The sequence below is a fragment of the Mustelus asterias genome, chromosome 14, assembly GCF_964213995.1.
Source record: "Mustelus asterias chromosome 14, sMusAst1.hap1.1, whole genome shotgun sequence".
Lineage (NCBI taxonomy): Eukaryota > Metazoa > Chordata > Chondrichthyes > Carcharhiniformes > Triakidae > Mustelus > Mustelus asterias.
The window spans coordinates 98,330,503-98,353,606 of record NC_135814.1 but is presented as its reverse complement, the minus strand read 5'-3'; the positions used below and the strand labels follow the sequence as shown (position 1 = coordinate 98,353,606).

Here is a 23,104-nt window from a genome sequence, read left to right as displayed (position 1 = left end):
TGACCCGAGCTGGGAATCGAACCTGGGACCCTGGAGCTGTGAAGCAGCAGTGCTAACCACTGTGCTACCGTGCTGCCCTAAAGGTTGTAAACAAATGAAAGCTGTCATTGTTGATAGAAGTCGGGAGTGAAAACCTTTACTGATTTTGTCTTTTGCCTCCCTGGGAGCAACAAGACTAATTTCCATTCCTTTGTCCCGGTCTGTCTGGCTCACCTGTACGCTCCTCTTAAACGCGTCGAGCTATCAGAAGCGCTGTAAAGGCTCTCTAAAGAGAATATTGCTCAAACATTGTCATGAGGTAATAAACGAGATCAAAATCAGCGCCTTCAACTTGTGCGCTGTTCTGTGCCGCACTCTCCGAGAAAGTGGACTGGAACATTTATTTCCATTGGCAGCTCTCCCAATCTTTACAAGTGGCTGCAGTCTTTTTAAAGTACATATGTCTTTACATCCGTAAACTAAAGGAAAATGCAAAGTGAGTACTGAGAATATCTGTCCTGTTCAGGCATCCAGGGGAGTTGGATCTCAAAATAAAATCTGCTTGTGAAGAGAAAAAAGATTCCCCTCCCCCAAAAGTACTTTCTGCAGAGTAGCCACTATTCATAGACTCTCAACAGTACAGAAGGAGGCCATTGGGCCCATCGAGTCTGCACTGACCACAATCCCACCCAGACTCTATCCCTGTAACCCCACTTATTTTCCCTGCTAATCCCCTGACACTAAGGGGCAATTTAGCATGGCCAATCTACCTAACCCACACATCATAGAATCCCTACAGTACAGAATGAGGCCATTCAGCCCATCGAGTCTGCACCGACAACGATCCCACCCAAACGCTATCCCTGTAACCCCACGTATTTTCCCTGCTAATCCCCCTGACACTAAGGGGCAATTTAGCATGGCCAATCAACCTAACCCACACATCTTTGGACTGTGGGAGGAAACCGGAGCACCCAGAGGAAACCCACGCAGACATGGGGAGTGCGTGCAGACTTCACATAAACAGTGACCCTAGGCCGGTATTGAACCAGGGTCCTGGTGCTGTGAGGCAGCAGTGCTAACCATTGTGCCACTATGCCACCCTGTTGTAATATAACACGGTCCCACTAAAAGCAATGACTGGATTCTGTTTTTTAGCTGTTCTGATTGAGGAATAAAATGCTGCTTGCCAGATTCCACATACAGCAATGTGATGATGACCTTTTTTTATTAGTCATGTGGGTGAGAGGTTAATATTAGTCGGAACACAAGGGAGGACTCGCCTCTTTCTTCAAGAGAAAGCATTGGGATCTTTCTCCCACCTGGGAGCACAGACTGAAGTGCTTTATTTTGACTGAAAACTTTTACCTCTACTATCCTATTTTTAAAAGAATCAATTTCGGCCTCTGGGTGTTACCGGCAAGACTGGCATTTATTGCTCTTTGTTTATTGTCCTGAGAGTGTGAAGTAGTTTGATACAACTGACTGATTTGCCCAGGCACTGTGGAGAGCAGTTAAAGAGTGAACCACATTGGTGCAGCTTGGAATCACATAAAGGTCTAAGTTTAAGTTGTCTAAGTTTATTTATTAGTGTCACAAGTAGGCTTACGTTAGCACTGCAATGAAGTTACTGCAAAAATCCCCTAGTCGCCACACTCTGGCACCTGTTCAGGTACACTGAGCGAAAATTTATCACGGCCAATGCATCTAACCAGCACGTCTTTCGGGCTGTGGGAGGAAACCAGAGCACCCGGAGGAAACCCACACAGACACGGGGAGAACGTGCAGACTCTGCACAAACAGTGACCAAAGCTGGGAATTGAATCTGAGTCCCTGGCGCAGTGAGGCAGCAGTGCTAACCACCGTGCCACCCCTCAGTTTGGCGGGGGCCTAGTTTGGATAAGGATGGGTAGTTTCCTTCCCTAACGGGACATTTGTGAACCCAGTTGGGCCTTTACAACAACACATTTTATAAACCGAATACAAAGTTTCGAGCTGCATTGCCGCGATTTGAGCTCTTGGAATCTAAATTAACCGAACCACTGCCCGACCGTGCCCGTTCCACTGGTACATTACCGCTTTCAAATGTTTTGTCCTCTGCAGGTTTCAAAGCAAGCGAAAGAATTTCTAGAGTATGTTTCTGAAGAGCCGCTTATTGACGTGCAGCAGGATAATCCACATCTGTACGAGCACGTGGAAGCACTGGCAACCATCCTCCGCCTGCGTCAGCAGCTGAAATCACTGCGAGCTTACCTGTTCAGCTGCAGAGCGTCTGTGGCTGAAGACTTGCGCAGAAGGTATGCTCCCTAAACCTACTCCCAGTTTTGGAATGAAGCTTGCGTAGAGTGAGTGTATAATTCAGTCACCATATGTGTTAGGCCAGCATTTACTGTTTTTTTTAAAAGGTCGTTTATCAGTATCACAAATAGGCTTACATTAACACTGCAATGAAGTTACTGTGAAAATCCCCTAGTCGCCACACTCCGGCGCCTGTTCGGGAGGGAGAATTTATCATGGCCAATTTGCCTAACCACAGACCGAAAGATGTGCTGGTTAGGTGCATTGGCCATGCTAAATTCTCCCTCAGTTCACCCAAACAGGCACCGGAGTGTGCGACTAGGGGATTTTCACAGTAACTTCATTGCAGTGTTAATGTAAGCAGACTTGTGACACTAATCATTAAACTTAAAACTTAACCAGCAAGTCTTTCGGACTGTGGGGGAAAAAAACCGGAGCACCTGGAGGAAACCCAGGCAGACACGGGGAGAATGTGCAAACTCCGCAGTGACCCAAGCCGGGAATTGAACCCACATTCCTGGCGCTGTGAGGCGATGCTGCCCCTGAGGTCTGAGACCTGTTCTTAAATGTAAAATTATAAGCATTTCCAAATCCTTGAATGGTCGATTTTGGACCGGTTTCCTGCATATCAGTTACTTCATACATAACTCATCTGCACACTTATGCAGTATCTCAGTATCATGCCAACACCTGCTTGATTCTCAGGCGATCTTATCAAACCCGGGTACCTGACGCTGTGAGGCAGCAGTGCTAGCCACTGTGCCACCCCCCGAGGTCTAGAGAGGAAATTCCAGTGTTTAGGGCCTAGGCAGCACAAGTGTGAATTTTAAAAATTGACATTTGGTTGAACTAGGAGTCAATGTCAGTCAGCTAGCACGGTGATAGAGTCATAGAGGTTTACAGCATGGAAACAGGCCCTTCGGCCCAACTTGTCCATGCTGCCCTTTTTTTTAAAACCCCAAAGCTAGTCCCAATTGCCCGCATTTGGCCCATATCCTTCTATGCCCATCTTACAAATGTAACTGTCGAAATGCTTTTTAAAAGACAGATTTGTACCCGCCTCTATTACTGCCTCTGGCAGCTTGTTCCAGACACTCACCACCCTCTGTGTGAAAAAATTGCCCCTCTGGTCCCTTTTGTATCTCTCCCCTCTCACCTTAAACCTGTGCCCTCTAATTTTAGACTCCCCTACCTTTGGGAAAAGATAATGAGAAAACTGGACAAAGCATGAGTTATAATACAGCTAATTAAGTTTCCTATGAGCTGAACTTTACGAAGACGAGAAGGTTGGAGACTGTTCAGAAGAACATTGCGTCTCGGGGTAATAAAAGTACGTATGAGGTAGTTGAGGTGAAGACTGGAGCACTAATGTTTTGACCTGTTCTATCTCACAGCTGCTGCCGGAAGCATATGTGCAATGATGTTAGGTGGGGTCTGTGTCGGCCAGCTGGACTGCACTGTATTACATGATTATAGTGTAAGGTTATCAACCGGGGTCTTGATTTTAGCTTGTGGTTAGCTCGCACAATGAAGCCCCTCGAACTGATAACAGTGGTTAGGAAATGCAGAAACCTGGCAGCTTTAATGACGCCACTCTGAAAACCCGTGATTTACAAAAGGTTTCATGAACAATCTATTTGTCAGCTGAGGCCAATAAAAAGAAAGACATAAGGAAAGCATTTATATAGCACCTTTTGCAAATACAGGATGTCTCAACACCCTTTACAACCAATGACATAGATTAGAAATGTATGTGCAGCGTTGTAATGTAGAAAATGTTGCACAGTAAGATTCCACAAGCACTTTGATAAATGACTAAATCGTCTCTTTTACGATTTGAGAGATAACACTGAGAGATAAATGTTGGCCAGGGCATAGGGGAGAACAGCTTTGCTCTTCTTCAGATGGTGCTACCAGGATTTGATTTGATTTATTACTGTCGCATGTATTGGGATATAGTGAAAAGTATTGTTTCTTGCGCACTATGCAAACAAAGCATACCGTTCATAGAGTACATAGGGGAGAAGGAAAGGAGAGGGTGCAGAATATTGTGTTACAGTCATAGGGTGTAGAGAAAGTTCAACTTAATATATGGTAGATTCATTCAAAAGTCTGATGGCAGCAGGGCTGTTCTTGAGTCATATAATCATAGAACCCTTACAGTGCAGAAGGAGGCCATTCGGCCCATCAAGTCTTCACTGATCACAATCCCACCCAGGCCCTATCCCCATAACTCCATGCATTTACCCTAGCTAGTCCCCCTGACACCAAGGGACAATTTAGCATGGCCAATCCACCTAACCCGCACATCTTTAGACTGTGGGGGGAAACAGGAGCACCCGGAGGAAACCCACGCAGACACGGGGAGAACGTGCAAACTCCACACAGACAGTGACTCAAGCCGGGAATCGAACCTGGCGCTGTGAGGCAGCAGTGCTAACCACTGTGCCCCCGTTGCACTTAACAACATCGGTCGGTACGTGACCTCAGACTTTTTCCCGACGGAAGAAGGTGGAAGAGAGTATGCCTGGGGTGCGTGGGGTCCTTGATTATGGGATCTTTAATGCGAATCTGAGTGAACAGAAAAGATCTCCAACAGTGCAGCTCTCCCTTTGCACAGCACTCGAATTTCTGTTAAAGTTTATGTCTCTGGAGTGAGACATGAATTCAGAATCTTCTGGAACAGAGCGAGCTTCACCACATTGCACTGTAGGTTTTCTATGATACTTCTCTGAATTATAGAGTGTGTGGTGTCTAATACATTTCCCCTCTTACGTTTACATCTAAGATCCGCCAGAGAAGTGTGTGTTTATTGTGTTTATGTCGCTTCTCTCTCAGTCTCTAGATGTTTCACTCATTGTGTCATTTATCACCCTGTGCTTTTCAAAGGTAGAACCCAGGTTCCGAGGATATCACATGACCAATTTGAAATTCGTAGAGCTTTAACGACACTGAAATCCCTTGAGAGCACCAACCCCCACCTCCACCTCTCCGGGTCCTTCCAAGCCAGGCCCAGTCAAAGGTCTTAACGTTATCTGGCGGGCTGGGCTGCAGAAATGGGACCTCACAATCAATTGTTACAGTCAAGTGCTTTGGAACTGCATGCACTTAACAACGGTTGTCATGTTAATTTGGTTCCAAACATACCTGCCAGTCAATCATCTACTTAATTGCCAGGAGGGTGACTAATTGTGGTGATAATGGAAGACTTTGTACTGCACCATTGCTCAACCATACTTGTAGGTGCAGCGGGCCCTGCTTTACGACTTGTGTTGATTGACAGGGGTGGGTAAGGAGATAAAGGTTACTCCACATCACAACATAAGGAGATAAAGCCAGACTGTTGCAAAGCTGTGTCAAACTGTTTTGATTTAAGGACCAAGAGGCAGGCCTGCAATTCACTCTGAATACTTAAATCTGCACCCCCCTCACCCAATCTCCTCTTCTCTCGCCCTCCCAGGATGCCCTGTCCAGCCAGGATTTCTCCTTTTCACTTCCTGACGGGCGCGGTTCCCGCTGGGGTGTGGTCCCACGCCTCGCAACTGCACCCTTGGCACCTTGCCCAGGTGACAGCATTCTGGACAGCCCGCAGGCCATTCGGCCGCGGGGGGGACAAGGCAAACCTTGACACCACTCTCTATTTAATTCTGCCCCTGATGGCACGGGCCGCCAGTTCGTGATCAGAAACGTGACCCAGACGGCTGTTTATTCCCACCTTGTTCCCGAGCCCAGTGGCACTGAGGACAACTGCACAACTTGTTTGCTGCCTTTTCTTCAGCTAACTGCACAGACCGCTAATTGAGCCTGGGAGTTTTCTCCTCTATCTGGTTTGGGTGGCCCTGCCTACATTTAGAATCATAGAATTCCTGCAGTACAGAAGGAGGCAATTCAGCTCATCAAGCCTGCACCAACAACAATCCCACCCAGGACCTATCCCTGTAGCCCCATGTATTTACCCTGCTAGTCTCCCTGACACTAATTTAGCAAGGCCAATCCCTCTAACCCGCACATCTTTGGACACTAAGGGGCAATTTAGCATGGCCAATCCACCTAACCAGCACGTCTTTCGGACTGTGGGAGGAAACCCACGCAGACACGGGGAGAACGTGCAAACTCCACGCAGACAGTGACCCAAGGCCGGAATTGAACCGGGTCCCTGGCGCTGTGAGGCAGCAGTGCTAACCACTGAGCCTGGAAAGAGACAAGGAGCTTGCATTTATACTGAGTCTTTCACACCCTCAGCACATTCCAAAGCACTTGATGAAGGAGGTAAGGTGTCAAACAGTAAGGTGTTAAACAACGTCTAAAAGGCAGAGAAGTGTAGCGAGGGAATGCCAAAGTTTGGGGCCTAGGCAGCTGAACGCACAGCTTTGAATGGTGGAGTGATGGAAATCAGGAATATAAATAAAGACCTGCACTTACATAGCGCTTTTCCTGGCCACCAGATGTCTCAAAGTGCTTTACAACCAATTCAGTACTTACGCGTAGTCAAGCTTCTTTTGTAGGAAACATGGCAGCCAATTTACATCCAGAAAGAGCAGCGAAGTGATAATGGCCAGATAATCTGTTTTTGTGATGTTGATTGAGGGATAAGTATTGACCAGGATCCTCGGGTAACTCCCTGCTCTTCTCTCAATCGTGTCAAAAGGGCCTCAATTTACTGTCTCGTTCAAGAAAAAACAGCACCTCCAACAGTACAGCACTCCCTCAGCACTGCACTGGAGTGTCGGCCTAGATTTGTTTTGAGCTCCAGTCCTGGACTGGGAGTCTTGAAGCTCGAACCTTGCGACTGGAAGGTGAGAGTGCTACAGACTGAGCCACATCTAATGTGCTAGAGGCCAGAACTGGAAGATTGCAAGAGCTCTCTGTGAGTTTATAGGGCTGGGGTGGTGCTTGAAGAGTGTGTGGGGGGGGGGTTGATGAGGGTGAGCATTTCAAATTTGATGCATTGCCCGATTGGTGGAGGTCAGGGAAGGTGCAGAATGATGGCAGAACAACACTTGGTGTGGGACAGGTTCTGAGTACAATTCTGGTCACCCTGCTGTAGGAAGGATGTTATTAAACTGGAAAAGGGGGCAAAAAAAGAATTATTCGGATGTTACTGGGACTGGAAGGTTTGAATTATAAGGAGAGGCTGGGACTTTTTTCCCTGGAGTGTAGGAGGATGAGGGGTGACCTTATAGAGGTTTATAAAATTGAGGGGCATAGATAAGGTGAATGGCCAAGATCTTTTCCCCCAGGGTCAGGGAGTCCAAAACTAGAGGGTGTAGGTTGAAGGTGAGAGGGGAAGGATTTAAAAGGGGCCTGAGGGCCAACTTTTTCACACAGAGGGAGTGCGTGTATGGAATGAGCTGCCAGAGGAGGTGGTAGAGGTGGGTACAATTACAACATTTAGAAGACATCTGGACAGGTACATGGATGGGAAAGGTTTAGAGGGATATGGGCCAAACCAGGAGCCCTGGTCGGCAGGGACGAGTTGGGCCGAAGGGCCTGTTTCCATGCTGCATATCTCTATGACTGTAGGTCACAGACAGAGGAGCTTTGCATACATAAAGAGCAGGAGAGAAGCACAGTAAGTAGGTTTCATAGCCCTTTGCATTGCCGTAGCCAAATTTGTTTGTAGACTACAAGCTTCTGCCACAAATTAATGCCTGCAACCTGAGCCAGCTGTATCCCCAGCATTTAATAACTTGCCTCTTAATATAAAATAACATAACTACTGTGTATTGCTAGCTAATAATTTGATTACAAGTTATCATAGTAACGCCAATGACAAGCGGAGCCCAGTACACAAGAGGCAATTCATTGATGTGCAAATGTAATTAGTGCTCTGGCTGTTCAGTGTAATCGCAGTGATAAAAAGGAGATGCTTGCAGGATTCATCTTTCTCTCTCAGGTGCTGCAGGTTCCTTGCTCGGAACAGCTCTCATTAGCAAGCAGGCAGATTTATTCCTATTCCAAACTGTAGGCATGGCAATAATCGGGGCGGCACGGTGGCACAGTGGTTAGCATTACTGCCTCACAGCATCAGGGACCCAGGTTCAATTAACGGCTCGGGTCACTGTGCGGAGTCTGCACATTCTCCCCGTGTCTGCATGTGTTTCCTCCGGGTGTTTCCTCCCACAGTCTGAAAGACGTGCTAGTTAGGGTGCATTGGCCATGCTAAATTCTCCCTCAGTGTTACCCAAACAAGGGCCGGAGTGCGGCGACTAGAGAATTTTCACAGTAACTTCATTGCAGTGTTAATGTAAGCCTACTTGTGACACTAATAAATGAACTGATCCAACTAATAGCTAAACTGTTATCTCCCACCGCAACCTGGTCTCTCTGAAAAGAATTTTCGGGCAATTCTCCTACTTCCCTTTCTCCTTGCCACGTGGGCAACTCTCCTCTAACTCCCACTGAGGGACTATTCCTCACTAGTGAGCCTAGGCAGTAAATCTCAATCTTATTCAAGTATGGACGGATACATTGGCAAACCCGATTTCTCCCCGTCACTGGATGATAGTCAGAAGCAGAAGACTGGCTGATTTTGCCCACCACCCCTGCATTCAAAGAAATCCGTTACAAAAGAAAGACGGACAGACTTGCATTTCTTTTGAGATCTTCACAACCTCAGGGTGTTCTCAGGCACTTTATAACCAGAGAGGTACTTTTGAATGTCGTCCCTGTGGTAATATAGGGAAGGTTCATAAGTTCATAAGAAAAAGGAACAGAATTGGACCATTTAGCCCATTGTGTTTGCTCCGCCATTCGACCATGGTTGATATGCTCCCCATCCCCATTTTCCTGCCTTCTCCCCATAGCCCTTCAACCCATTACCAATTAAAAATCTGTCTAACTCCTCCTTAAATTTACTCACTCTCCCAGCATCCAACGGGGTAGCGAATTCCACTAATTCACTTCTCCTTTGGGAGAAGTAGTTTCTCCTCAACTCTGTTTTCAATTTGCTGCCCCTTATCCCAAGACTATGACCTCTCGTCCTAGAATGCCCCACAAGAGGAAGCATCTGCTCCACGTCTACTTTATCCATACCTTTTATCATCTTGTATAGCTCAATTTGATCTTCCCTCATTCTTCTAAATTCCAGAGAGTATCGGCCTAAACTAGATGACAGCCAATTTGAACCCAGCAAGATCTCAGAAACGCGATATGGTTTTGACTAGATAATCTGCTGCCTTTTAACTCACAAAAGCCTTCAAAACTGTCAACTGCAGGACCCCAAGGCCGCCTCAACCCCCAAAATTTGTCACCATCCTTCTGGGAATCCCTGGCCCAAGTTTATAAAGTTTAAGGCTTTAACATTTATTTTATTAGGGTCACAAGCAGGCTTGCATTAACACTGCAATGAAGTTACTGTGAAAATCTCCTAGTCGCCACACTCCGGTGCCTGTTTGGGTACACTGAGGGAGAAGTTAGCATGGCCAATGCACCTAACCAGCATGTCAAGACCGCTCAATGTGGAGCAAAAGCGTCTGGGAAGGAATTGAGCGTCTCTAGTTTCATCACCGAGAACAAGCTGAAGCCAAGCATCGGCAGTGAAAGGAATGCGTGGCAACCCCGGGCACCCGTCTCACTCACCCACTGTTTGCCCCTCCTGTACAGAGATTATAGGTCGTGCATTGGATTCCTCCGTTAGCTGAGAACACATTTTTACTGTGGAAACTAGTCAGTCTTGACTCGGAGGGACTGCCTAAGAAGAGGAAGAGGAATCTAGTTTGACATGTTGGTTGAGGGCTGAATATTTTCCAGAGAGAACATCATAGAATCACTACAGTGCAGTAGGAGGCCATTTGGCCCATCGAGTCTGCACCAACCACAATCCCACCCAGGCCCTATTCCCATAACCCCACATATTTACCCTGTTAATCCCCCTGACACTAGGGTCAATTTAGCACGGCCAATCCACCCAGCCAGCACATTTTTGGACTGTGGGAAGAAACCGGAGCACCTGGAGGAAATCCATGTAGTCATGGGGAGAACATGCAAACTCCACACAGTGACCCAAGCTGGGAGTCGAATCAGTGCTTACCACTGCCACATGCCAGCTCTTTTTCAAAGGATCTTTCATCCATCTGAGGAGGGCACACAGGGCCTCAGTTTTACTTTTCATCCAGTGCAACAGTCCCTCAGCAGTGCACTGAGAGGGTGAACCTGTATTTTATGCTCAGGTCTTTGGGGGTGAGTTTGAACTCGCACTGGGGTGAGAGGGCTGCCAATGAGCAGTGACTAATGCCAGGCTATCGACTTGCCTGGTAACAAACTACACCAGATTGGACTGTGATGCTGATAGAGCCCATACTTCTGTTTTCCCTTCCATCACTGTAGTCACTGGCCCTGTGACTATCCGTAACCGGAGACAGAGGTCAGGGCAGGGTGTAAGCGGCAGGTTTTGTACGGGCAGCCACGTTTGGCAGCTCTTTAAAACAAAAGGTAAAGTTCCAATGTGACCAGTTGCTGGTTGTTATCCAGTGCAGGGGAGCTGAACTGAGTGAAAAATGTATCGGGTGGGACAGCTTCCAGGATTGAATAGGGCATCATATATACAGAGCAATGACCCATCACCAATGAGAGACACTCTTGGTGTTACCATCACTGAATCCCCCATTATCAACATCCTTAGGGTTACCGTTGACCAGAAACTCAGCTGTGCTCATCACATGAAAGAAGTGGCTACAAGAGCAGGTCAGAGGCCAGGAATACCAGCATACCAGAATACCAAGGTGGTATGATGGCACAGTGCTTAGCACTGCTGCCCCACAGCGCCAGGGACTCAGGTTCGATTCCCTGGCTTGGGTCACTGTCTGTATGGAGTCTGCACGTTCTTCCCGTGTCTGCGTGGGTTTCCTCCGGTTTCCTCCCACAGTCCAAAGATGTGCAGGTTAGCTTGATTGGCCATGCTAAATTGTCCCTTAGTGGCAGGGAGTTTAGCAGGATAAACACACAGGGTTACAGAGACAGGGCCTGGGTGAGATTGTTGTCGATGAAAACTTGATGGTCCGAATGGCCTCCTTCTGCATTGTTGGGATTCTAGGAATACTGCGGTGAGTAACTCACCTCCTGACTCCCCAAAATCTGTCCACCATCTCCAAGGTACAAGTCAGGAGTGCGATGGAATACTCCCCACTTGCCTGGATGGGTGCAATTCCAACAACACTCAAGAAGCTCCACACCATCCAGGACAAAGCAGTCCACTTGATTGGCACCACATCCACAAACATCCACTTCCTCCACCACCGATGCTCAGCAGGAGCAGTATGTGCCAACTACAAGATGCACTGCAGCAATTCTTAGACAGAACCTTCCAAACCTACTTCCACCTAGAAGGGCAAGGGTAGCAGATGCATGTGCAAGCTCCCTCCCTAAGTCACTCAACATCCTGACTTGGAAATATATCGCCGTTCCTTTGCAGCAGCTGGTTGAAAATGCTGGAATTCCCTTCCTAATGGCATTGTGGGTCAACCCATGGCACGTAGACTGCAGCGTTTCAAGAAGTCTCACATCACCAGGTTAAAGTTCAACAGGTTTATTTGGAATCACGAGCTCTTGGAGCGTTGCTTCTTCATCATAATGAAGGAACAGCGTTCTGAAAGCTCGTGATTCCAAATAAACCTGTTGAACTTTAACCTGGTGATGTGAGACTTCCTACTGTGCCCACCCCAGTCCAACGCCGGCATCTCCACATCATGGCGTTTCAAGAAGGCAGCTCACCATCACCTTCTCAAGGGCAACTAGGGGTGAACAATAAATGCTGGCCAGCCAGCAACGTCCGTGCCCCACAAATGAATAACAAAAGAATTGTACAGACCCAGAAGGCACCATCACCCTGTGTGGCTGTACATGTTCCTGGCAGTGATGTGTGGGCAGAGAGTGCCACGTTGTCAGCAGTGGCATGCAAGGAGCTGAGACCGAGTTAGACTGAAATTGCAGTGATTGTTGAATAGGCTTAATTTGGGATATTTTGACAAAGAGTTAAGTTTGTTAACTTTGTGCCTTCACTGCAAGCCCCAAGTCAGGAAATCTTTGTAATATCTTACAAGACCGTGCCAACTCGGAGACTTCACCTTCGACAGGGACAGACGCAGCAAAGTTTTTGACACCTATCATAGAATCCCTACAGTGCAGAAGGGGCGGCACGGTAGCACAGTGGTTAGCACTGCTGCTTCACAGCTCCAGGGTCCCGGGTTCGATTCCCGGCTCGGGTCACTGTCTGTGTGGAGTTTGCACATTCTCCTCGTGTCTGCGTGGGTTTCCTCCGGGTGCTCCGGTTTCCTCCCACAGTCCAAAGATGTGCGGGTTAGGTTGATTGGCCAGGTTAAAAAAATTGCCCCTTAGAGTCCTGGGATGTGTAGGTTAGAGGGATTAGCGGGTAAAATATGTGGGGGTAGGGCCTGGGTGGGATTGTGGTCGGTGCAGACTCGATGGGCCGAATGGCCTCCTTCTGCACTGTAGGGTTTCTATGATTTTTATGAAGCCATTCAGCCCATCGAGTCTGCACCAACAACAATCCCACCCAGGCCCTATCCCCATAACCCTCATATATTTATTGTACTAATCCCCCTGACAAGGGGTAATTTACCACGACCAATCCACCTAACCCACACTCTTTAGACTTTGGCAGGAAACCGGAGCACCCGGAGGAAACCCACGCAGGCACAGGGAGAATGTGCAAACTCCACACAGACAGTGACCCAAGCTGGGAATCGAACCCGGATCCCTGGCGCTGTGAGGCAGCAGTGCTAACCACTGTGCCACCATGTCGCCCCTCTTGAATTGAATTGTTAACTTTGACCTGAATTAGTTACAGAGTTGACATGAAATTCAATTAACCTTTCATTCCAGGACCCCTTTTAGTCGCATTGTTTCCATGGTGATTGGGGAGGGTGGGTTAAGGGTGCCTTATGGAAGGTGTCCCGCTGCACACTCTATGCTGCAGCAAAGAGCATTGACAGAGTCACTGTCAAACTGCACTGTGTGAAATCCATAGTGAGTTATTGCTGAAAAGGTGTTTTACTTTGAGGACTCAATGTGCGCATTTTTATTGAAGATGGGCTAAAAGAAAGAGAGGTTGCATTCAAATAAGAGCTGATCCATCCTTAAGGTATCCCAGAGCACTTCATGAGCAGTGAGTGATCTTGGAAGCCCAGTCACTGTTGGTACATATCATTTTCCTTTTCCCCTATGTACTCTATGAACGGTATGCTTTGTCTGTATAGTGCGCAAGAAACAATACTTTTCCCTGTATCCCAACACACGTGACAAATCAGATCAAATTCCCAGCAGCCACTTTACGCACAGCAGGGTTTCCCCAACAGCAGAGGAGAATGACCAGTTCATTTTTTTGGGGGTGTCGGTGATGGTCCGGGGGAGGAATTTTTTGCCAGGACACCAAGAGAACTACCTGCTCCGCTTGGGGGTGGGGTGTAGCGGTGGGAGGAGGAGGTGGAACAGTGACATCCGTCTGAACTGGGATGCTGGATCTTGGTGTGTGGCCTTGAAGTGATGGTGTTCGCTCATGCCTTATCTTTCAGGGAGCAGTGGCACGTTGGCACAGTGGTTAGCACTGCTGCCTCACAGCGCCAGGGACCCGGGTTCGATTCCGGCCTTGAGTCACTGTCTGTGTGGAGTTTGCACGTTCTCCCCGTGTCTGCGTGGGTTTCCTCCGGGTGCTCCTGTTTCCCCCCACAGTCTAAAGATGTGCGGGTTAGGTGGATTGGCCATGCTAAGTTGCCCCTTAGTGTCAGGGGGACTAGCTAGGGTAAATACATGTTATGGGGATAGGGCCTGGATGGAATTGTGGTCGGTGCAGACTCGATGGGCCGAATGGCCTCCTCCTGCACTGTATGATCCTAGGTCTTGATGCCATCAGGACTTCACTGGTTCAGAAGCTGCTGTCTGTGGCAGGAGTGACAAATGTCAGTGCTTCCTTCGGTCTAACACGCCTTTAAAGGGGAATGACAGATGAAGCGCTGAGTCCTATATGAAAGCTTTGAAATATGAGACCAATCTGCTCGATGGCTTCGTACATGCAGCAAATAGGGTCATGCAGCACTCTGCAGATTATGAAGGTCGCAATGAGGGCACTGTTAGGAGCTTCGGTATCTGTGGGCTGAAGTTGCCCCTCTTGATTCTTATCCAACAAATCCTGCCAGTAGACGCATTACAATTGCAAGTAGCACACCCGTCCCCCCCCCAACCCCGGGCACTCAGCTTTCAGTCTTGGCTCAGTGGGTAACACTCTCGCTTCTATGACAGAAGATTGTAGGTTCAAGACCTACTCCAGATACCAGAGCTAACACTCCAGTACAGCCCTGGGAGAGCATTGCAACCAAGGCCTCCCCCCCCCCCACCCTGATTTCTCTCACGTTGTGGGAGATTCCACTGTACTATTTTGAACCTTGGAATGGCCTATTTCTGTGCTGTGCATTCTATGTAAAAGAGCAAGGGAGCTTTCCTTGCTTGCTCCTGCCCAACAGTTTATAGCTCAAGCAACAGCTCACAGGGATTTTCTGGTTATTACTGACAGCTTGTTGCTGTCTGCAGGAGATGGTGTTGTGCAAACATACTACCCGAGATTGTGGAAGATGCTACATTAATGCACCACGACAACAACCCACTCCTTTTGGGGGTGCAGCGTGGGAGGGCGACACGGTGGCACAGTGGTTAGCACTGCTGCCCCACAGCACCAGGGACTCGGGTTCAATTCCGGCCTCGGGTGACTGTCTGTGCAGAGTTTGCACATTCTCCCCGTGTCTACATGGGTTTCCTCCGGGGGCTCCGGTTTCCTCCCACACTCCAAAGATGTGCAGGTTAGGTGCATTGGCCATGCTAAATTGACCCTTAGTGTCAGGGGGTTAGCAGGGTAAATAGGTGGGGTTACGGGAATAGGGCCTGGGTGGGATTGTTGTCGGTGCAGGTTTGATGGACCGAATGGCCTCCTTCTGCCCTGCAGGGATTCTATGATCCTATGAAATGCAAACTCCTTCCGTCAGCTACACAAAAACGTAACCTCTTGTCGCACTGCTGTGGTGTATGTAAAAGTATTCTGGGTTCAGTTTCTCTGTCTCAATCAATATCTAGGAATCCAAATGCTCATTGCATGACTGCATAGGGTGATGATCACTCTCTGATCTATGCAGGTGAAAAAATTTTGCCAGCACATCCATTGGCAGCACTTTCACTCCACAATCCAGGATGACACTCCCAGTGCATTACTGAGGGAGTGCTGCACTGTCAGATGGTGCATTAAGTCAAGGTCCAATTAGATGGGTGTAAAAAGATCCTCTGGCACTATTTGAAGAGGGGTTTCCCTGATGGCCACCTGTTGCTGATTACGGGACTTTGCAGTGTGCAAATTGGCTGCTGACTTTCCCACATTACAACAGTGACTACACTTCAACAGGTACTGCATTGCTGGAAAGCGGGTTGGGGCTTCCTGCCACTACGGAAGGCACTGTATAAATGCAAGTCTTCCCTTTCTTTTCTTTGGGATATGACAAAAGACCTCACTGTCCTCCGGCTTTGAAAGAGAAAATAAATCACCTAGGTTTCCTATCATTGATATTGCTATCTGGCATCCCTGGGTGGGAACTTTAAGTTTTAAGTTTATTTGTTAGTGTCACAAGTAAGTTTACATTAACACTGCAACGAAGTTACTGTGAAAATCCCCTAGTCGCCACACTCCAGCACCTGTTCGGGTATGCTGAAGGAGAAGAAGACCAATCCACCTGACCAGCACGTCTTTTGGACTGTGGGAGGAAACCGGAGCACCCGGAGGAAACCCACGCAGACACGGGGAGAACGTGCAGACTCCGCACAGACATTGACCCAAGCCGGGAATCAAACCCGGGTCTCTGGCGCTGTGAGGCAGCAGTGCTAGCCACTGTGCCACCATGCCACCCATTTACGCACATGGGCATTAGGTAATAATGAACTGAGGTTCAGTCATGGAGTCCTCCATGATCGACACGTGCTACCAAAGCCTTTGCCTGGAGAATGGCCGCTGGATGAGATACCAGACAGCTGCTAGTTCCCACAAAGTTATGTTCCAGCGCTTTCTGGGGTGTGAGAGGGAGAAGCAGCAACAACTGTTAGGTCAAATAAGCTGCTGGAGATTGAATTTCATGACTCTGCTTTGTTAGTGCCGCAATGGCAAACCTGGCTATTTCACACAATGGCTCAGAGATTCGTATTTAGCTTTGTGATTTAGTGATTGTAACAACACAGCAAGGTTTCTAACGCCTCCAATTTATTTCCTCTCTCTGTAGGATTTTTCCCAGGGAATACATTCTGCAGCATGTGCACTTGTACTCCTTAGCTGACCTTCAGCAGGTATGTGACACGGCGACCCTTCACCCGAGCTTCCTAGGCACGGTGCCTGTTAAAAATAACCAATCAATCTAGATAGTCTGGGTTCTGTTGCCCGTCTCTGCTGTTTTAGCCAAGCTTAGCCAGAGCACTGGGTGGGGCAGGGTGAAACTCTGCACTGCACTCTCGCTCTCCAGGTGAACATGAGTTGCCTGTTTTTGGTGTGATCCTCCTCCTGACTTTTTTTCCCCCCACGATTGGTGGCTGCACCTTCACCTTCCCCCTTCCACCTCCCTCTCCCCTCTTGACCCAGCTTTTGTTCATTGTTGCGAGGTTTGGTTTGATAAAACTCCTGTGAAGTGTCATGGGACATTTTAATGTGGCGCGTTGGCACAGTGGTTAGCACATGTTAGCATTCATTCGTTTGAAGAGACGAGAGGACTGCACTGGTACAAGTTTTAAAATGGTTTTCTTTTATTGAAAAGAACCTAAAGAATTAACATGACAGAAGGAAAAAAGTGAACTTGGAGACTGGCTTCTCAGCCAGGCCCGGAACTGAATTGAACTTGAACTGAACTCTCACGCACTAAAGTCAAAATATATTTCAATCCGTATCTCATTATTGGAAGTGTTTTTCGCAGGCTGCCTCCATCTAGAAAAACAATCCTCGCAGCTATCGTTATGGGAAACTGTTGTTTGCCTGCATTGTGTACCCTTCAGGAATGCAGTCAATTTTTAGCTAACCCATCATGCCTTCTGATTCTACATGTAGTCAAGCCAGCTACAATTGGTCAGCTTAGCAGAGTTAGTTAACCCCTACAGTCTAGCATTTAAATGTAATCCTGCATCGGGAGAAATATCTTAAAGTGAAGTCTTTGCGTAGACTGAAGCAGACAGGGCTAAGCATACTCAGGATCCCTCAGCGCTGCTGCCTCACAACGTCAGGGAGCCAGGTTCAATTCCGGCCTCGGAAGACTGCCTTTGTGGAGTTTGCACATTCTCCCCGAGTCTGCGTGGGTTTCCTCCGGGTGTTCCAGTTTCCTCCCTCAGTCCGAAAGATGCGTGGGTTAGGTGCATTGGCCATGCTAAATTGCACCTTAGTGTCGGGGGTTTGGCAGGATAGATGCATGGAGTAACGGGGATAGGGCCCGGGTGGGATTGTTGTTGGTATGGGCCAGATGGGCCGAATGGGCTCCTTCTTCACTGTAGGGATTCTATGAATAAGGTGCTATATAAATGCAAGTCGTGTGTGTGTGCAGGCACTGTTGCTGTCTTCACTGGATAAATAAAATCAGTTTCATCCCTACTGCAACAGTCACTCCTGAAATCACTAGATATGAAGCATTATGAAACATCACCAACTTGCATTTATATAGCACCTTTAATGTAGTAAACCATCCCAGGTGCTTAAAAGAAGCACTTTCAGACAGAATTTGAGACTGAGATATTGGGACTGACGACCATAACCTTGATCGAAGAGATGTGTTTTATGGAGTGTCTTAACAGAGATAAGAGAGGTGCAGAGAGGCCGAGAGATTAGAAAGGACTTGGGTTTGATTCCTGGCTTGAGTCAATATCTGTGTGGAGCCTGCACGTTCTCCCGGTGTCTGCGTGGGTTTCCTCCTAGTGCTCTGGTTTCCTCTCTCAGTCCAAAAATGTGTAGGTTAGGTTGATTGGCCATGCTAAATTAGTGTCCAAAGATGTGCAGGTTAGGGGGATTAGCGAGGTAAATGTGTGTGGGGCTACAGGGATAGGGTTTAAGGAAGATGCTCTGTCAAAGAGTTGGTACAGACTTGATGGGCTGAATGGCCTCTTACTATAGGATTCTATGCTGGTGAGGGTGCAGAGAGGATTTACCAGGATGATACCAGAAATTCATAAAAGTTTTATATACCAATCTAGGAAAGGATTGACAGATGGCGTCTGTTTTCTCTTGAACGAGTAAAAGCCAAAGGGAGTCCAAATTGAGGTCTTTAAAACGATGGGTGGAATGCTCTTTCGGAGAGTCGGTGCAGAGCTGATGGGCCGAATGGCCTCTTTCTGTCCTGTAAGGATTCTATGGTTCAAAGGGATTTGGGATGTACAGGACATATACACGCACAGTGCACGCAGGCGGTAAAGGGTTATAATGCCCTCTCTGTGGCAAGGCAGTTGTCACCATCGCTTTGGCACGTGATTGATCTGAAAGTCAGTCCACAACAACAGAGAGCCCACGGATTGGGATTGCAGTTCCAAAGTAAGTGGCTCTAATCAGGTGGAAATGTTACATAGCAGGCTCGGAGTCCTTTCAGCAGCTTTTCAAAAACCCTTTGGGCCGTCCTGTCGTCTTCTATATGTTCAGATTGTCAGATTGTTTATTTGGGAAACAAGCTGAAACCTGTTCCTCGGCAGTCCCCGCGGACTGTGGTTTAGTCCGACCCGAATCGCGTCAATAGATCAGATCAGCCTGTGGACATAGGAAGTGGCACATGCAGTCCCCAGAGCAACGAGTCGCATTGAATGGAGTTGCTCACCGTAACTAAAATAACCAAGCTCTTTTTTGTGATTTAATGTCCAGATCCTGCCTGAACAATCTGTGCAATTAAAAAGGAAGTCAGGGTAATTCTTTCTGTTTAAGATTTAAAAAAAAGGCTCTACTGGCTTGACATTGATTGATTTTTCCTGCCAATTTTCTTGCCTCCTGAAAGCGTTGATCTTATTTTTGTTGGCACTGACTCCGCTGTCAGTTATCAGCGTGTGCAAGCTCTGCCTGTGAGTGCTGGCAGCTCACCCGACCACGTGTGGGTCACAAGAGCCAAAGCCGATCTGGTGTCGCCCAAAGCCGTGCTTCCTTCAGTCAGGCCCGTGGCTAAGGAGTGCCAACTCGATCTGGCTTTACCCCTCCCGAATCAGGGCATCGAGGTCAGTTTTGGTACCCTTGGCTGTGTTCCCGACATGTGACGATACTTCCAAAATTGCTTCGTCAGCAATGGGATGTACGGAGGTGGTAAAGGACACAATATAAATACCGGTTCTTTCTTTCTTTGCTTTCTAAATGAGAAAAACCCGATTTTAACAGCGACACAGTGGTTAGCACTGCTGCCTCGCAGCGCCAGGGACCCAGGTTCGATTCCCAGTTTGGGTCACAGTCTGTGCAGAGTCTGCACGTTCTCCCTGTCTCTGCGTGGGTTTCCTCCGGGTGCTCTGGTTTCCTCTCTGAAAGACGTGCTGGCGAGGTGCGATGGCCATGCTAAATTCTCCCTCAGTGTACCCGAACAGGAGCCGGAGTGTGGCGACGAGGAGATTTTCACAGTAACTTCATTGCAGTGTTAACGTAAGCCTCCTTGTGACACTAATGAATAAACTTGAAACTTTATAAGTGTCAGCTGTGGCTCAGTTGGTATCACTCTCGCCTCTTGAGTTTCAGGGTTCAGGTCCCACTCTAGGTCTTGGGCACAAGATTGGCACCCAGGTTGAGTACTAAGTGAGTGCTGCACTGTCTGAGGTGCTGTCTTTTTAGATGAAACAATAAACTGAGCCTACCCCCCACTACGTCAGCTGGCATGGGTGGATGTGAAGATCCTTTGGCACTATTTCAGAGCATTTATCCCTCAATCAACATCACGACATAACAGATTACCTGGCCATTATCATGTCAGTGTTTGCCATGTGCGTATTGGCTACTGCGTTTCCCACATTATAACAATGATTATGCTCCAGCAGTACTTCATTCGCTGTGCAGTGCTTTGAGGTGTTTGTAGTAATGAAAAATACTATATAAATGCATGTCTCTTTTCTAATTGGATAAAAGAGTTCCTTAAAAATCTATCTCTCCCGACTACATTTTTGGTCACCAGTCTGAACACTCCATGCGATTCGACATTGCTATGACGAGCAGTGGTTAGCACTGCAGCCTCACAGCGCCAGGGACCAAGAGTTCGATTCCCAGCTTGGGTCACTGTCTGTGTGGAGACTGCACGTTGTCCCCCTGTCTGCGTGGGTTTATTCCGGGTGCTCCGGTTTCCTCCCACAGTCCAAAGATGTGCAGGTTATGTGCATTGACCCAAACAGGCACCGAAGAGTGGCGACAAGGGACTATTACAGGAATTTCATTGCAGGGTTAATGTAAGCCTTACTGGTGACTAATAAATAAACTTTGAACTTTACAATGACATTGTGTCGGATCACACTGCACATTGTGTCTGATCACACTCCGCATAGTGTCTGATCACACTGCACATTGTGTCTGATCACACTCCGCATTGTGTCTGATCACACTCCGCATTGTGTCTGATCACACTGCACATTGTGTCTGATCACACTCCGCATTGTGTCTGATCACACTGCGCATTGTGTCTGATCACACTGCACATTGTGTCTGATCACACTCCGCATTGTGTCTGATCACACTCCGCATTGTGTCTGATCACACTGCACATTGTGTCTGATCACACTCCGCATTGTGTCTGATCACACTCCGCATTGTGTCTGATCACACTGCACATTGTGTCTGATCACACTGCACATTGTGTCTGATCACACTGCACATTGTGTCTGATCACACTCCGCATTGTGTCTGATCACACTCCGCATTGTGTCTGATCACACTGCACATTGTGTCTGATCACACTCCGCATTGTGTCTGATCACACTCCGCATTGTGTCTGATCACACTGCACATTGTGTCTGATCACACTCCGCATTGTGTCTGATCACACTCCGCATTGTGTCTGATCACACTGCACATTGTGTCTGATCACACTGCACATTGTGTCTGATCACACTGCACATTGTGTCTGATCACACTCCGCATTGTGTCTGATCACACTCCGCTTTGTGTCTGATCACACTCCACATTGTGTCTGATCACACTCCGCATTGTGTCTGATCACACTCCGCATTGTGTCTGATCACACTCCACATTGTGTCTGATCACACTGCACATTGTGTCTGATCACACTCCGCATTGTGTCTGATCACACTCCGCATTGTGTCTGATCACACTGCACATTGTGTCTGATCACACTCCGCATTGTGTCTGATCACACTCCGCATTGTGTCTGATCACACTGCACATTGTGTCTGATCACACTGCACATTGTGTCTGATCACACTGCACATTGTGTCTGATCACACTGCACATTGTGTCTGATCACACTGCACATTGTGTCTGATCACACTCCGCATTGTGTCTGATCACACTCCGCATTGTGTCTGATCACACTGCGCATTGTGTCTGATCACACTGCGCATTGTGTCTGATCACACTGCACATTGTGTCTGATCACACTGCACATTGTGTCTGATCACACTGCACATTGGGTCTGATCACACTCCGCATTGTGTCTGATCACACTCCGCATTGTGTCTGATCACACTGCACATTGTGTCTGATCACACTGCACATTGTGTCTGATCACACTCCGCATTGTGTCTGATCACACTGCTCATTGTGTCTGATCACACTCCGCATTGTGTCTGATCACACTCCGCATTGTGTCTGATCACACTGCACATTGTGTCTGATCACACTGCACATTGTGTCTGATCACACTCCGCATTGTGTCTGATCACACTGCTCATTGTGTCTGATCACACTCCGCATTGTGTCTGATCACACTGCACATTGTGTCTGATCACACTGCACATTGTGTCTGATCACACTCCGCATTGTGTCTGATCACACTGCACATTGTGTCTGATCACACGGCACATTGTGTCTGATCACACTCCGCATTGTGTCTGATCACACTGCACATTGTGTCTGATCACACTCCGCATTGTGTCTGATCACACTGCACATTGTGTCTGATCGCACTGCACATTGTGTCTGATCGCACTGCACATTGTGTCTGATCACACTGCACATTGTGTCTGATCACACTGCACATTGTGTCTGATCACACTGCACATTGTGTCTGATCACACTGCACATTGTGTCTGATCACACTCCGCATTGTGTCTGATCACACTGCACATTGTGTCTGATCACACTCCGCATTGTGTCTGATCACACTGCACATTGTGTCTGATCGCACTCCGCATTGTGTCTGATCGCACTGCACATTGTGTCTGATCACACTGCACATTGTGTCTGATCACACTGCACATTGTGTCTGATCACACCGGACATTGTGTCTGATCACACTGCACATTGTGTCTGATCACACTCCGCATTGTGTCTGATCACACTGCACATTGTGTCTGATCACACTGCACATTGTGTCTGATCACACTCCGCATTGTGTCTGATCACACTGCACATTGTGTCTGATCACACTGCACATTGTGTCTGATCACACTCCGCATTGTGTCTGATCACACTGCACATTGTGTCTGATCACACTCCGCATTGTGTCTGATCACACTGCACATTGTGTCTGATCACACTCCGCATTGTGTCTGATCACACTGCACATTGTGTCTGATCACACTGCACATTGTGTCTGATCACACTGCACATTGTGTCTGATCACACTGCGCATTGTGTCTGATCACACTGCACATTGTGTCTGATCACAAAGCACATTGTGTCTGATCA

At 47.8% G+C, this 23,104-nt stretch overlaps 1 protein-coding gene across 2 annotated transcripts in view; it reads left to right on the top strand.

The window, feature by feature from the left end:
• The window catches only part of plekhm3 (pleckstrin homology domain containing, family M, member 3), a 150,607-nt gene that overhangs the window by 73,012 nt on the left and 54,491 nt on the right, over positions 1-23,104 (top strand). For both annotated transcript variants that reach the window (XM_078228930.1, XM_078228929.1), the window contains 2 exons: positions 2,083-2,276; positions 16,545-16,608. In XM_078228930.1, the coding sequence (XP_078085056.1) occupies positions 2,083-2,276; positions 16,545-16,608 (258 nt within the window). The remainder of the gene's footprint in view (positions 1-2,082; positions 2,277-16,544; positions 16,609-23,104) is intronic.